The 17,417-nt window shown below is 41.7% G+C and overlaps 1 protein-coding gene across 1 annotated transcript; it reads right to left on the minus strand.

The window, feature by feature from the left end:
- Positions 1-547: 547 nt before the first annotated feature.
- TDRD6 (tudor domain containing 6) lies at positions 548-14,234 on the minus strand. The gene is given in 5 exon segments (XM_006882129.1): positions 548-929; positions 931-1,016; positions 1,500-1,589; positions 4,338-4,462; positions 8,204-14,234. Coding segments are annotated over 5 exon segments (6,714 nt in total).
- Positions 14,235-17,417: the final 3,183 nt, after the last annotated feature.

Below are 17,417 nucleotides of genomic sequence, written 5' to 3' on the forward strand. Positions count from 1 at the left end.
GGCAGAGCATCTGGTGGATTCGAACCGTTCGTATCATCATTGCCTCTTGATCATATGTTGTTTCTTGAAATTCTTCTGTGTCAGCCAATTCTTTTTGATACAATGATTGTATACTCCTTCCATCTTCTTTCAATGCTTCCTAAATCATTCAATATTCTGCCCATAGCATATATAACCATGTCCTGTGATTAGGGGGGTGGGGGGGGGGGTGGGCGGGGAATGTTCCCAGTTTGTTCCAACAGTCGCTGATGGAGGAAAGAATAATGTTCAGATGGAAAAAAAGATGTAATTTTTTCATCTAGATATAGATAAATAATTTTTAAAAAGGAAAAGAAACACAATTCAAATTCTATGAAGATCAGGCACCCACCAGGGCCTAGCCATTAGTTATGGATGCTGAGGATGATACTGCAAGCAGGAGAGGTGAGAACAAAAGCAGTTCTTCCTACTGCATGACTGACAGAGTTGACTTTGCAGGTCTCACACTCCAGACCTCAGAGGTTCTGGCCACTTCCACCCTGAGTAAGTCATCCCAGAAGCATTTCTGTCATTGGGCTAGCTGAGGTTTATGGGCCTCCCTGAGGGCTTCTTCACAGTCTTCCCATGGTTTCAGCTGGGGGCCAAGGATCATCACTGTCTTAAACACAAGTTGTTCAGGTGGTGTTCACTGGGGGACAATTCTGCCATGCCGTCTCCAGCTCCTGAACAGGTTTGTTAGGTGCTATTCAAACACAACCTACTCTCTAATAACTTGGGGCACATCTTCTTGACTATACATTGACCAACCAAACCTGGCAAAGAAGGCCAGAGTCTGTAGGGTGTGAATGCATCTGGCAACCTGGCCATACAGATTGCCCTGGTTCAACATGCTTGAACGGTAAACCTGAACTACCTATGGTGACTCTAGAGATTCTCCAAAGCTCCAATGGTGTCTTAAATCTGATGTCCCAAACTATGTCTGGAAAACAGCGTTTAGTAACCAAGGTTTGATGCCAATCATGGTCTGAATTGCTCAGCTTTGTAAGCAAATCAATACAAAACAAAAATAAAAACAAACAAAAAAAAAATCATATGACCAGTATGGTTAGAAAAAAGTGCTTAGCGATTGTACCACCAGGGTCCCCACATATGTAGATGTCGCATTTATATATTCCATTTAAATAAAAATTATGGAAAAAATCAAAACTGCTAACTCCATGCCTAGATAAACATACTACTTATGACGGTGTCTTTCTCCTCTATAGTTTTGCCACATTTGCCATATTTTCTGTGCCAAAATGCTCAAAGCCATGGCACCAAAGAAATTTCCATTTTCTTGAAAAATGCTAACGTGAAACCCTGAGTTTCAGAAAGTTTTTCTTCAATTGCTTTTTTAAAATGATTTTTTCCCCTTTTTTCTTGAATTTTCTGTACCACAAGGATTTTAGAAATAACTCTGAAAGTCACCTTCCAATATGAAGGAAATGCACTTTGTAAGTACTGATTATATAATTCCTTACCTCAGACAGACTCTTCTCCAAATTAGGTATGCCGTTCCACACATTCTCAGGATCTACGATCTCCTCTGTACCATTTGAAAGGTTCAAAACCTTTAAGAGAAGACAGAAACTATAATAAAAACCTGCAAGTTCTAAAAGCTAAAATACATACCCAATCTTTTTTTAGATTTTTTTAAATAGCATTCAGTTTATTACAAATATTTAGTATTGGCTTCCCATATTTCCCCCCTTTTGTTTTTATCATAATTATGTTATCATCTAGATGAGCATCAAATCTTTTTTTTTTAAAAAAGGGTGTTTTTAAAAAACAATGAAGATTTTTTTTTAAACTTCAAGTTTATGCTTCAATTCAGTACAACCAATGAATGCCTGGAGATCAAAGATGGATGAAATTTAGGTCTTACTTTAACAAAAATCTGGTGGAGAAAGAGTTCTTGAAGCAGGGTAACGCTAAAGAAATACAGACTTCCGTAAGAGGAAGCAGAAGAGTCTGATTCAGCCATAAAGCTCTATTGGTGGAGAAGGATAGGGATGAGAAGGTCTAAAGTAATGTTGTGTTGTCATTGAGTGAGAATCAACTCATAGCTGACCCTCCAGCAGGTTTTTAGAGGGAGTAAATCACACAAGAAGAGATTTCTCATCCTCCCATAAAGCAGCTGGTGGATTTGAACCATGTACCTCTGGGTTGGCAGTACAACTCCTTACCACTAAGCTAGAGCTCCCCACAGTAATGTAAGCTGCTTTAAAGATATGTGGGAGTTAACCTATTTGAGAGCAGGAGAGAATGACAAATGGTGCTGCATTACTAAAGACAATTAAGCAATCAAAGGGAATCCATGAGAGAACTCACAAAGTTGAATGTCTGTCTATTTAATACAAAATATAAGAAAGAAGATGGAAGGCTGAAGAGGTAGCTGGAGGCTCAAGAGGACCTATTACACCATGTGGTTAAGCTGGATATAAAAAAAAAATGAGCTGGACTTTTATACTGTAGACCACTGGTAGTCAAGTTTTAATGATATGAGCATATATATCCCTGGATCTTACCCCAGAAATTCTGAGTCAGCACTGCAGGGCAAAGACCAGGAATCTGTAATTTTAAAAACACACTTGGGAATTCTGGGATAGATGGTTTTCAGAACAAGAGTAAGAAACACAATTCAGTCCTTGGAAAGTGGTACACCAGGAAATTATGAGGTCAAATTTCCGTTGGAAAACTTGACACTGGCAGTGAGGAGCACGAGCTGAAGAAGACTGGATAAAAGTAATCTTTTAGAATAATCTAGCTGTGATGTGAGTGACTCATATAAGACAAGGACAAAAAAAAGGTTTGGTTTTGTTTTAATTTTACAACTAAGAGCTAAGAAGGGAAAAGTGTGGGGTTTGGTGACAGACAGGATTTCAGATAGGAAGAAGAATAAGGATTGGAAGCAGGAGTGGCATCCACTTCCATAATAGCTTGCCTCTGGAAACCTCATGAACCTGGAGAGAGGATGAAAGTCACACAAATGTTGAGGACTTTCCTTCATAGGGTTGCTATGAGTCACCTACGACTCAACAGCACTTAACAACAGTGGAGATTTATAAAATAAAAGGAATGTGGCTTGGAGATGCATGCTGAGGTTGCCTGGAACCTACAAGGCTTCACGAGATGATGAAACTGCCATTGTCCTTCCTGTCTTTGGCTGCATAGAATCTACTCTGGGATGAGTATGGCTTTAAAAAGGGAGCCCCGGTTGCCTCATCATAAGAAGCTGTGCTGCAGTCTCAAAGAGACATAGTACAAATCTACCAGCTGCCCCATGGGAGAGGGACAGGCAATCTCCTGTGCTATTTACTGCCTCTGAAAACCTGCTAGAGGGCCAGCTATGAATCAGTTCTAACAAGGCACAACAACCTGGCTTTGAAAAAGTTGTCTCCTCAAGGTCACTGATTGACTATGATTGCACTGGCTAGAGTCCCCCTGGATGGAACTTTGGCTTAAGGAGCATTGGGGTTACATTAATTGTACAATAAAATAATGGGGGAAATAGCAAAGATGGCTGCACGAATTGCAGAATGTAGTTAATGTTACTAAATTAACCACGGAGAAATTGAGATGAAATTTTCTGTATATTTTCACAAGAATAATAAAAATCTCCCTGGCCACAGACAAAAAAAAAAGAAGAAGACGGAGTCCAAGACAATTTCTTGCTCAAATGCTTAAATGTGGACTAGATTTCTGCACTGCATCAAATAACAGAGGGAATGGGCAAATAAACATCTGTTGAATTGCATTCTTTGCCCATCAAAGGCTGATAACATTTCCCTCACAGTCTGTAAGCACATTTTCAGTTGTTATGTGCCGTTGAGTTGCCTGCCACTCATAGTGACACATCCCTAAACTCTGCTCTACCCTGTGCCAACCTTATTGTCTCTGACACTAGATCTATCCCCATTACCCTAGTGAGTCAATCCATCTCATCCAGGGTCTTCCTCTTTTGTCCAGTCCCCCCTCCCAAGTCCTCTTCAAGGACTGATCCCTCTTTGCAGCATGCCCAAAGTATGTCAGATGGAGGTTCAGAATCTCTGTCTCTAAGGAACAGCCTGGTTTTACCCTCTCCAAGATGAACCTCTTTGTCCTCCTAGCAGTCCATGTTATATTCAATACTCGTCTCCAGCACCATTGCTCAAAGGTATCAATTATCCTTCTATCATCACTCATCATTGTCCAGCTTTCTGACACATAGCAAGTAATTGCAAAGACCATGGCCTTGATCACACACACCTTATTCTCCAGACTGACACTGTTGCTCTTCAGTACTATATTTTCATTTAGCATATTAAAATTTCACTTACCTTTGTCCCTCCTTCACCTGTTTCCAGTATCTCACACTTAGACCACATGTTTCTTAGACTTGACCACACAACACATTTGGATCCAACAGTAAATCCTTTTAGTGTATATGTGTTCTCTGGTTGGGCTGCTAGAGTGAACAAAGTGAATAAACAATCCATAACTTTTAATTTCTTAATACTAGGTACACAAGGGAAGCACTACAAATATTCCTATATAGTCAGTGCCACTGTTATGTGCTGTTGAGTTGGAACCAATTTAAGGGTGACTCATCAGCTGGATATCAGAGACAGTAAATCATATGTGAGGAGACAGTTCACCTTTCTCCTGAGGAGCATCTAGTGGATTTGAACCTCCTGGCTTTGGATTTGAACGTCCTGGCTTTGGGTTGGTAGTGCAAGTCCTTACCCATCAGGCCACCAGACCTCCCTATATAGTCAATATTATGTAATTAGTACACTGCTGTAGTATATAGAATTACATCTGTCCCTTTTTCTCAATTTTAATTTCAATTATTTCAGAGCTCCTGTCCACACAGTCCCTTACTGCTTTCCCTTAGAAACAGCACCATCACAAGGATGTAAACTTGATTTCTAATATGGAAAATGGCCACTGGAATAATTGCTACAAGTAATGTGATCTATTGTGCCACTAGCCACTCCTACAATGAAATAGCAGTAAGCAAGCCAATATTCTTAACACCAAGTCAGTTATTATTATTATTATGATGATGATGATGATGATGATGATGATGATGATGATGATGAAAATGTGAGAACTATCAAAGCTTGGGTGATAGTTCAATAAATTCTGGTATACCCACAGGTAAACTATGCAACTAAAATCTTTGTAAAGCCTATTTAAGAGATTAAAGTGTAGAACTCAATATTGTACAGTCTCTGTTTTTTAAAAAGCCAACAAAACATGCACACTCATGTTTATTGCTGTGTTATTCACAACCACAAAGAGATGGAAGCAATCCAAATGCCTATCAACAGATGTTGTTGGTGACTGCCTTCAAGTCGAGCATGACTCATAGCGACCATGTGAACAAAAGGCCCGAAGCCCCTCTACAACTATCAACATGTATCAAAGTTCATAGAGTTTCCAGAGGCATGTTGTTTAGGAAGCGGATGCCACTCCTGCTTCCAAATCAATAGATAGAAAAACAATGGTGCGTTCACACATCAGAATAGTACACAGCACTAAAAAAACTACGAGCTTGTAAAACATTATACAACATGGGTGAACGTGGAGGACATTATGCTGACAGAAATATCTCAGTCACAAAAGGACAAACACTGCATAACACTGCTATTATAAAATAGGGCAGACATGGGAGTGGTGGTTGGAGATAAAATGGGAGAAGAGTGGATAGATAATGAACACTGGATTAGAAGAGGTGAGGGGAAGAACTGTCCAAAACGAATATATGACTAGGCATTATATTTATGAAAGAATCTGGAACAATGCATGGGTTGGAGGAGGGTTAGAAAATGTTCAACAATGAAAAAAGTATTATAAAAGGACAAACAAAAATATTTAAAGAAAAACAAACCACAACTTATATAGATAGACAGCCTTCTGTGGAAGAAGCCCTGGTGGTACAGATATTAAAGTACTTGAAAGGTTGGCAGCTCAAACTCACCAGCTGCTCTGCTGAAAGATATGACTGTGAGCTTGCAGAAAGTAAGGGCCTGTCAATCCTACAGGACAGCTTTACTAGCAGTCAGAATCAACATGAGAACAATGAATTGTTAACAAGGGGTAAACAGTGTTATACAGTGAAATGGCTCTGGAGGTCTAGTGGCAAGAAGCTGTGCTGCAATCCCGGACACCAGCTGCTCCACCAGCTGCTCCATGGGAGAAGGATGGGCAATCTCCTTCCATGTGATTAACTGCCTTTGAAAACCCGCTGGAGGGTCAGCTATAGATCAATTCCAACTCTATGGTACACAACAACAACAACAAAATACATGAAAAAATGATTACAGTGCTTTCCATTCTCCTTATTCTATTTAAAAAATTTTGTACAATTACTTGAATTTAGAAACAAAAAAACTGACCTTTAAAAAGTCTTAACACTGGTTACAAAAAACTAATCCAACCACCCTGAAAGTTGACCATTTAATGTCATTTAAAATTTTTTAAAGTATCAAAGAAAATAAAAAGAACAAAAATACATTAAAGATCACATTTTTATGAAATATCCACTGCTGTCAAGTTCTCTCCTCATTCACAGTGACTCCATTTCAGGTTTCTAAGGATGTAAATTTCAACAGTGGTTGGTGAGTCTGTCAATCTTTCATTAGGAGCCTGACAGACAACACACTATACTACCAGGGTTCCTTTTCTCTATCCTTCTAATCTTTTGTTTAAGCTAACAGAATGAAACAGAACTGTTAGATCTACTAAAATGAACTCGAATAAAAGTTCATGTCTAAATCTCTCATTCATTCATGCACGGCCACTGGATAAGAACCAACTCAAAGTTGATGCTACTTCATTGAGCTTCAAGACTGTAAATCGTATGGCATCTTTTACCCTCCAAGAGTCACTGGTGGATTCAAACTGTTAATGAGCTTTGGCATCTGGGTTATCTTCAAACACCCTAGGGACTACACTATCAGAGTTCCTAATGCTTCAACTATAGTTGGCAAAGAAATACTACAGTTTCTAACTTATAAAACTTATTTTGATTGTTGCTGCTTGTTATGTGCCATCAAGTCACTTGCGACTCAGAGCGACCCTATGTACAAGAGCCCTAAATGCTGCTCTATCCTGTGTCAATCTCGCCATCTCCGACACGCTCACTCCCACCACCCCAATCACAGAATCAATCCATCTCATCGAGGGTCTTCCTCTCCTGCGCTGCAAGATTCTTTTTATTTTAATTGTGATTGCTTTGGGGAACTTACAAGTTTGATGCATCCAACTTTCAAGCATGACATGAACACATTCAGCATTTCATTCACTATATAAAAGTTACAGCTTACATTTATTTCACAAGATATTCCCCCCTAATGTTTAAAACCCAAATCTGATTCACTCCCCAAGTTTCAGCCTTTCTCCTCCTCAAAAGTAATTTTTAAAAATTTCAGATAAGTTTCCCTTTTGTTCCTAAAGCAAGTTATTACTGAATGGTGTTAACTCAAACAGAACCCTTTCAAACCTAATGACGAGTTCTGGTGGCATAGTGTGTTACGTGTTATGCTGCTAATCAAAAAGTCCAAAGTTTGAAGCCACCAAGTGCTCTGTGAGAGAGAGATGGGCAGTATCCTACCATAAGGATTTGCATCCCCAGAAACTCAATGGTGGGACCTACCAATCAGAATTGAATCAATGGCTATGGACATCATAGAAGATCAAATTATCCTCTGCTTTCAGTCTTTTGTTTAAACCCTGTGTTTTCAGATGCCCTTAAATTTAGAACTGACCAATAGGTGACCCTCCAGTGGGTTTTCAGAAGCAGTAAATCACATGTGAGAAGATTATCCATCCTGTTCCCATGGAGCATCTGGTGGATTTGAACCAGGTGCCTTTGGGATTGCAGTGCAACTTTTTACCATTAGGCCACCAAAGCCCTATGCTTCCAGTAGTGGAATGCATTTTGAATGAAATAGGGAAAATTTTTTAAAACAGGCAGAGTTAATACACCTCTTAGGCACATATGTCTGTTCCTGGAGTTGTTGGGATGAAGCCCATTTCTCCAGCTTCAGGCACTTATACAGGCTACTACTAGGAAGAATCATATACTAAAAGTGGGATAGGCTTCCCACTAAGTCCCAAAACATGGTTGGGTCACTCTACATATCACAGATTGTGAACAGGCTAAATAAAGTGATTGGAAAAAAAGAATTCCACATACCTGAGATAGGATCCAGTAAAATATTATTGTGCTTTCTTTCATCTCCAGATTCTTCTTCAGAGAACAAAGAAGTCAGTGGTGAAATTATATCCCTGTTTTTATATCCTGCCAATTCTTTAAATATACTCATTTCACTTGGCAGTTTGAGACTGTCATTCTTTCCATGGAGATCGAACAGGATGCTGGGCTGCTCATCAAAACACCCTGCGTAACTGGACATTCTGGGGACTTCAGCGTATGCAGACTCTTGGGCTTTCTGACTAAGTCTTAGAGACAAAGCATTTATTTTATCCTCTAGGGACAGCTGGGCTGCAGCGAATGTCAATTCCAGATGTTTCTCTGCATTAGCCTGGGGTGGAAACTGCTCTAGAAATGGATCCATGGTGGCTTCTGTGTCACAGCCTTGGGAGAAAAGTGGAGGCATCAGGCTGAATTCATCTTTCCTTTCCTTCCCAAATAGAGAAAGCTGTGACTCAATGGATTCGAGCTCTAATAAGTCCTTCGACTCACTATGTGGAGAAAGGAGTACTGGAGGTGAATTTACTTTCTGTATCTCTTCTGGTTCATTTGCACATGGGGCCAGCTCGTTATGTGCATTACTTAGATTTTTACCGAACGTTGTTTCGTCTATCAAAGGGGACTCTAGTTTATCTTCCAAGACCTTACTACCAAGCTCCTCTTCTGAATTTTCAAAGGCTTCAAAAATAGGTTTTGTTTCATGATCATAGGATTCCAGTGATTTGATTTCAATAATGTCTAAATCCTTTTCCATTTTTTCAGGAATCTCATCTACCTGCCGTTCCACCATTACTGTTTCATCCTTTTCTGCTTCATTACTTTGGTTCTTATGTTCACCGTCGAGGCTGGGCAACTCACAGCTTCGCTGTGTTTCTGAATCACTTTTTTCACAGGGTGGGTCACTTGTAGGCACACCACTCTTAGAGTACTTTTTCATTTTCTCATTAATACTTTCACCCTTGCTTTTCAAGTCAACGATTGCTAATGGGATATCACAGACATCCTTTTTAAGCTCTAGGATGGTTAGATCCAACACTTCTTCAGTTACTATTTCAAAAAAATAGTCATTTCCTTCTGGAGAACACACTCCTTCTGAAATGTTAAATCCTGAGAGGCAACATGGGAAGGCTTGTATGGGGAAGAGAAGTTCAGGAGGAATACTGCAGAGTGTTTTTGGGTCCACACAGTCTTCAAGGTTTCCAAAGTCTACCAGCCTGACAGATACTAGATAATCTTCACAAATATTAGTGATAAGAGCCCTATAGAACTTCCCATCTTCTCTGTACTTGACAATGCAGGGATCTCCTACATGTGGATATGTAATGTTATTTCCCCACTTTGTTCCTATTTCTCCAGCAGTCTGGACTTCCCCTTCTAAATACTGAAGTTTTTCAGTATTGGCAAACTGACACCAAAAGTATTCAGGTCCATTTATAACAGATGCGTAAACTCTCACCGTCTTCATATCTGGATTATACCAGTTAAGAAATACTGACGTATCAACGTCTGATCTATTAACAGACTTTGCATGAGCACCTTTAATTACTTGGGTAGAAAATCCTTCTTGAGATTTTTCAGTGAAACTAAATCTGCTGATCATATCTTCTGCTATGTTCCCATGTTCATCAGCAAGAACCACTTCCCATCTATCTTGAAATGTAACAAACTCACATTGTATTTGAGCCTCACATGTCCTTTGGGAAAAGTAATGTGTCATTTCCTCGTGGTTTATCATCTCAGGAGTCCAAAGGCCCCTTAATGAACAGTGAATGCACAATCCTGGTAACATTGCATTAACTGGGTTGAGGCTACCTATTTTGTTAGTAGCAATCACAGAATCATTGCCGTAATCTATAAACTGTACAGATAAAAGGTCATTATGTTTTTTCTCCTTGACCATAGCTCGATACCATAAATTGTCTTCTGGAAAAACAGCACATATTACATCCCCTCTTTGCAAAGGTGGACCTGCATAATACTCAGGCCTTGTTCTCACACCATTCAGTCTTTCCGAAAGGCAATTAATTTCAGCTTCATCTTCTAACAGTTGAACATAAAAGTCTAAAAAGTCATTTATGTGAGAAACATAAATGGTTGTTCTAAAGCCAGGTTTTATAGTCTTCTGAGGGAAATCAGAAAATTTGATAGGCAAATCTTTATGAGAGTCTCTTGGCATTTTCTCAGATGCAGTGAAGTCTAGTTTGGGGCCCTTTAAAGGTGACTTAGCAAAAGTTCTCTCCTTTTCTGTTTTTGATGGAGACACTTCATTGCTTTTATTTCCCACAGAGTTCTGGGATGGAAAGTGTGCCTTTATGGAACTCTGTGAAAACGGGTGTGGCTTAAATGATGACCTGGTTTTAGATGTGTGTAAGTCTCCCGAGATCTCCTGACTGCAAAATTTGTCCTCTGCCAACTTACTCAAATATTTTCTAGGTGACCTCATATTTTCTTTATCTTCTTCAGGAGGCTCTGTTGTAAAGAGAAGTATTTTACTTTCTTCTTTCTTTCTCTCCTTGTCTTTGTAACCCAGAAGCCCTAGCTTTTCATTTACACGGGCATTAATTTGAACAGTGCCGTCATACAGTTCTATAACGAGTCTTCCATCAGGATCTTTTGCCACCACTAGTGCCTTCAAGGATTTGTCTAAAACCATCTCCTGAAACCACTCTGTGACTGCTTTTGGTATATCACTAGGAATATCAGACAATGAACATTTAACAGCTTGCATGGGATAGAGTAAGACATCATATGCATCACTAGGTATGGGAAGCACATCATCACAGGCTACCACACAAACATTCCCAAAATCAACAAAGAAGATCTTGTTTGGGTCTTTTTCTATTACTGTCCCTCTGTACCAGTTTTCATCAGTATACCTGGCAAGACACAAGGTTCCACAGCCCACGGGGGATGTTTTTAAATTCAGTAAAACTTTACTTAACTGTATAATGTTACATGACAACTGTTCTATAAGATTTGCATTTCTTGCCAGTTGACAATAAAAGGTCCAGGGGTCATCAACATGAGTTATATATACCAATTCCTCACTTCCGATTTTCATATCATGTGTAGAATAATAGTAGGAATGCAGCTGAACAGCAGGATCTAGAGGCTTCTGAAGTTTTACTGGTCTTGCAAAGCCCTTTTCGACCAAAGTATGGCATGCACTCTGAAAGGGTGTTAGCAGATCCACAACATTAAAGAATTCTTCATCGCCCATGGATGCCAAAGCAAATATTGTACATTTTAGTTCTAGACTACTTTCACATGTATTATATATAAACTCATTAAACTCTTGTATTGCCTTCTCATCCCAAACAAAGGGATTCTGACCAGTTGGCTGAATTAAATTATAAAGACTGCACCTAAAAGCCTGAGTCTTAACTGTAAGGAATTCTTCACTGATTGAATAAATACTCTTCAAAGGTACCGTATCTTTGTTTCCATAATCGACAAACATTACTTTGACGTGTTCTGCAGATTGTGTCTCACTAATCAAAGCCCTGGCCCATTTTCCATTTACTGTCCGTTTTGCCAAACAAGCTGGGGTCGTTCCCCGATAAGGTGCAGCTATATTTTTGCAATAGTCCTGAATATTACTCATTAGTATTCTAAATTCTTGCATGTTCTTAGTCAGCTGGCACCAGAAATAACCAGGGCTTTCAACGTAAGACACTCTGACTTCCACTGTGCTTCCAACTTCTAGATCTCCTTTACAAGGAGAGCCTAGCTTGATTTGCAAGAAATTCGGTGTAAGTGGAGTAAAAACCAATGATCTTTCCTCTTTTCCCTGCCATATAAATCCAGCCGAAACATTTCCAACCATTGGTATGCCAGGCAAAGCTTCTGAAACAAACGCAGTTTTAGAATCTCTATCTGTTTTCAGGTCTACTTTCTTAATAGCAGATATTTTGTTATTTGCTGCAGTAAAATGGCTTGGGGAATACAGACTGACTGGGATATTATCCTTTGCTTCAAATTCCTCATATTTAGCATATCCAGCTTGAGCAATGACCTTACTAATATTTTCTTCCCCTGCTCTCGATTCATCAAGAATCTCAATAACATACTGATGATGGTCCAGCTTATCAAGAACATGGATCACTAATTCTTTGTGGAGCACAGTCTTGTTAAAAAAGGAAATTGCCTCCTGGCTCCAACTTGTCCCCAAAGGCCAGATATCAGCTAGAGTGCATTTCAGAGCCAATATGGGGAGCCGCCTAAACTGAGGCAGCAACATCCGGACATCATACCAGTCCACATTTTCTGAATTGCCTCGGTCAACCAAGAATACATCTACGCTTCTGTCATCTAATCGGGTGACGATGGCCCTATAATAGCCATTTTCTTTCCACTTGACACAGCACAGATCGTCAGGTTCGGGTTTCAGAACTACACCATCCAGTTTAGCAGCTGAGGAATAGAAACTGCACATTTTTCTCATCAGCTTGTTGAAGGTGCTAGTGTGTTTCCTCAACCTAATCCAAAACTCAGAAGGACTTTTAATAAACTCTACCTGGGCATCGTAGAAGGCATTCATCTTCAACCTGATAGATCGTAAGGCTGAGGATGACATCTCTGCCTCCATCTCTTCAGAAGGAGATTGAGCTTCAAGAGCATCAGGCTCTTCCTCCTCCTCCTCCTCATCTCTTCCCTGGTCCTGTAGGAATCTGTCAGCCAGGCAACACAAGCGGACTCCAAACACGCTGTTTAGATTCTTTCCGTCTTCTCCATACAGCGTGACATAGTACACATGCTCAAAGGAACAGTAAAACTCAATCTTGGCATTCACTGCCTGGCCCAGGATCAGCGCTTTCAGGTCACCGACCTGGGACCTCGACCAGCCTCTCCCGCCATCCCAGAGTCCATACAGAGCACAAGGGTAGGTCACCACTGGCATTCGGAAATATTCTGGCAGCAAGTACTTGAGACTGCTGCAACTCACTAATTCCTTCCTTCCGTAGTCTACGTGAAGCACCTGGGCACAGCGCTGAGGCCGGAATGTTTCCAGCAGCAGCGCCCTGTACCAACGTCCATCCAACCCACACGAGGCGCACGGTGCGCCTGGCTTGTCTGGGCTCTCTTCTTTGTCCTCCTTCTCCTCCCAGTTGGCGCTGATCGGGTTCTCTTCCCCAGACCCGGCTGACCCCCTGTACACCTGGGCCATGCTGTCAGAGAGCCGGAGGATCTCCTGCGACAGGCTCCGGAGCTGGCAATGGATGCGATGGGGATGGCACACCTGGGTCACCACCACGGGCTCCGTGACGCCCAGCTGCAGCTGTGGGTAGAAGTAATCGAGCCCAGGCTGCTGTTGCTTGGGCAGGACTCGAGGCAGGACAGGGCCCCCAGGCTCCAGGCCCCTGGTCAGAGAGTTGAGATGGCGCTTGAGCAGCGAGCGGAAGAGGGGCTCGGGCACCTGGCGGGCCAGGCCGAGCTCCTGCATGCGCTGTAACAGATCGGGTACCTCCAGAAGGACTAGGCGACGAGTGAGCAACACGTCCAGGACGCGCCCTTGCAGTTCTTTGCCCTGTAGGTTGCTAAGGAAGTCGGTGGCGCTGGGCGGCCAGTGCTGGGGCTCACCACCGCCCGCGCCGCCGTCGCCCGCCGGCACCAGGCCAGCCAGGACGCAGCACAGCACCTCCGAGGGCAGGTAGAAGAACTCCCTGCGCCCAGGCGCCAGCGAGCCGGCGCCCGCCGTGATGGTGCGGCCCTCGTCGAGCAGGAAGACGCGGCTCTCCTGCGCCTGCTGGCTGACGACGCGGCAGCGGTGCCACAGCAGCCCCATCTGCACCAGGCACAGCTCGCCCGGCGATGCCGAAGCGCCTCCCAGCGCCCACGGGCCGCGCGTGGCCGCCGCCTCCTGGATCTCCCGGCTGAGCCGCACGTATTCCTGCCGCCGCTCGCCCAACAGCCCCCAGAGCTGCACAGGGATCACCTCGGGTTGCACGTCTACGAAGGACACCCGCACGGTGAGCAAGGAGCCTGGCGTCGGCAGTCTCGGCGTCGAGCACATGTCTGAAGAGTGGCGGACCCGTAAACTCCGCGCACACGGGAACAGGAAGCGCCCGGTCTGCCTTGCAGCGACTGGTGAGACCCCCGGCGGCCCGACCAACCGCTCACAGTTGCGCCGCCACGCAGGTATTTACGGCGCGTGGCGTCTGGCTTCCGGCCGGAAGCGGGCTGGGGCGAGTATGGGTGGGGTGCCGGGAGCCTGCGCGAGGGTTGGGGTTGGGTAGGAGCTCAGAGGGTTTGGAAAAATGAGGTGGCTTAACTCAACTTCTCCAAGCGCCTTTGACCCTGTGGACCAAAGGAGAAAGCAAGCTTTCCCTCTCGTTGGTGCAACTACGAGTCAGTGAGCACTGCGTGCAAGACGCGGTGCTGGCTAGACATTGTAGAGTTCAAATAGTGATGAGAAATACAGGTGTCTTGTTAGCTTTTTATGAGAAGATAGGACTTAAGGGTTCAAAGAATGACAGCCAGAGCTCATCAGATCCAGCTAGAGCAGAGCAGGTGCAATCTCCCTCTGCTAGTGGGGCTGCATGCAGTAAAGGGTATTTGTTTAGCCTAGCATATTTGTGACAGGAGCACTGACTATGTTAATCAATAGTTATTATGAAGATTGAAATAAAATATGAGGGTAGCTGAGTTGACCTTATATACAGAATAGAACTATTATGTTGTCGGGTCCTCTGTCATCCTCACGTTGACTCCATCATTGCAGATATTGGGCCAACCTATTAGCCCTTAATCCTGCTGGCCCTTTGCTTCATGGCACAGAGAAGAATTCATCCTGTGTCCTTACTGTTCTGTTGTGAAAATCCTTAAGGTTTTCAGTAGCTAATTTTTGGAAGTTCATCACCATCCTTTTCTTCCTAGTCTTCGTTTGGAAGTGTCACTGAAACCTGTCCACCCTCGCAGTATTTTTCAGCATAGTTTACAGCATTACAGCAACTTGCAAGCCACCACAGCACAACAGATTGATAGCCTAGTAGTAGATGAGTATATATTTCATTCTCCATAATTGCCTGGTATTGGTTCTCCAGTCTTTAATGCCCTTTAGTAAAATATCCTCCATGTCGCTTCAAGTGTATTTCACATCTCCTGTTAAGTTTATCCTGAGATGTTCGTGTAATATTTTAGTAATGCTTCATTGAGTGGTATATATAATTTGGGGTTGGGTTTTTTTTTCCCAGTTGACTTTATGGTGCATAGGGAAGATCTTGATTTGCTTAATCAGCTATTGTTTGCCACATAGACAGAACCCACTCATAGCTGGCCCCCCAGCAGGTTTTCAGAGGTAGTAGTAAATTACAAGGGAGGAGACTGCCTGCCTTTCTCCCTCAGAGCAGCTGGTTGAGTCAAACAGTAAGCCTTTGGGTTGGCAGCACAGCTTCTTACCACGAGGCCACAAGAGTTACCCATCAGTTCTTTTTCTTAGAATTTCAATATGGATTATGACACATTATAAACATGTGTGCACTTAATCCTTGAACTTTTCTACTTAAAATGCTTTTCAGTAGTATCTGCTAACTTTTGACCTTTTAATTGATCACATTATTTTTCTTTTCCAATGTTGTAGTTTATAAGTGTTATTTCCATGCCTTTTATAGTCTCCAAACATGCTTTACTAGAACTTCCTTTCTTTTTTAAAACAGCATAGAGCCACTCTGTACCTACATCTTACTAAATATGCTTTTATTTGGGCCATTCTTCTCACCTAGCTCCACATGAATTGATTTTGAAAATTTAAAACGTGTGTAATAGATAATTGGTATCCTGATAAATAATGCTTGTTTAAATAGGTTTTACTGAAATCTTAATTAACAGCTATTTTCATCTTTGATTTTTAGTCCCTTTTTCTTTTTGCTAGCTCCATATGCCAGAATTACTTTGTTGTTGTGTGCTGTCAAGTCAGAACCGACCCACAGCTGACCCACCAGAAGCAGTAAATCACATGGGAGGAGACTGCCCATTCTTCTCCCACTGAGCAACTAGTGAATTTGAACTGTGTGCTTTTGGGACTGCGGCACAGCTCTTTACCACTGGTCCACTCGCTTAACTCAGAATTTTCTGAGTTTTTAATTTCTGAAACTATCAGCTGTGAAAAATAAAGATCAAAAATTTTTAAATCATCTCTAATTTAGATATTAACATTTTCACTCAAGACTACAACTAGGAAAAACAAAACCCTTAACAACCAATTAGGCTTTTGAAAATGTTTATTTTAGAAATCAGAAGAGCACATTATATTTACTCACATATATTCTTGTTTGTTAGCAGATATTTTCAGCAAACAGACCTCTTTTAAGCATCTTCATCAGCTTTTAGCAAGCCTTCAAAGGGGCTCCCGCTGCTGTTGATAATCACAGCAGCCTGCTGAGGGCAGAGTATGGGGAGAGAAAAATGATCATGTATTCCTCACAGCTCAGAGAAAAGGAGGTGCTTGAGTGGGTAACTGTGCATTAGTAAGGTATCACTGCAGGCCAACATAGCAAAGTCATTTCCATACAGCATTGAAAATGAAGCACAGCACATATTTAGTAAAAATGACTCAACAAGTTTATGTACATATATTGTGTAAATTTTGTTATTTTAAACTACCAAATTCCAGATGTTTTGTGGAACAGCTATTAAACTGATAAAGATAATACTTCTTCAGAGTATCATAATGGCATGTATATAATAAGTACATATAATCTTCATAAAAATACAGTTAAGCACATTGTATGGTGTTAACCAAACCACTGCCATTGAGTTGATACCTACTTGTAGCAGCCCACCAGGGTTACAAGACGGGGAGTGTTTATGAGAAGAGGCTGCCTCATCTTGTAGGTAGTGGAGTCAAACCACTGACCTTCTGATTTACAGCATAACACTTAACATTATGCCACCAGGACTCCTTAACATAGTAAAAGATCTTATGAAATCAGAAATGGTATTCATTTTTTACTATAATAAATCATCTGCTTATTTTAAAAGAAAACAACATACAACCTGATCATATGTGTATAAATAGTTTTCTTTCTTCGCTCCCCTCAAAAAAAGATTGTGTACCAATGCAGGAGTTTTTCCTTTGCTTTTCAAGGAGAGAAGAGAACTGGGGGTGGGTGTGGGGGTGAGTGGGTTGGGAGAAAAGTGCATCATGAATGAATGGAATTACAAAATCTCTGTAGATGTTCATTGAAATTAATAATAA

Source organism: Elephantulus edwardii, unplaced genomic scaffold, assembly GCF_000299155.1.
Source record: "Elephantulus edwardii isolate Elephantulus edwardi_28Jun2011 unplaced genomic scaffold, EleEdw1.0 scaffold00017, whole genome shotgun sequence".
Classification (NCBI taxonomy): domain Eukaryota; kingdom Metazoa; phylum Chordata; class Mammalia; order Macroscelidea; family Macroscelididae; genus Elephantulus; species Elephantulus edwardii.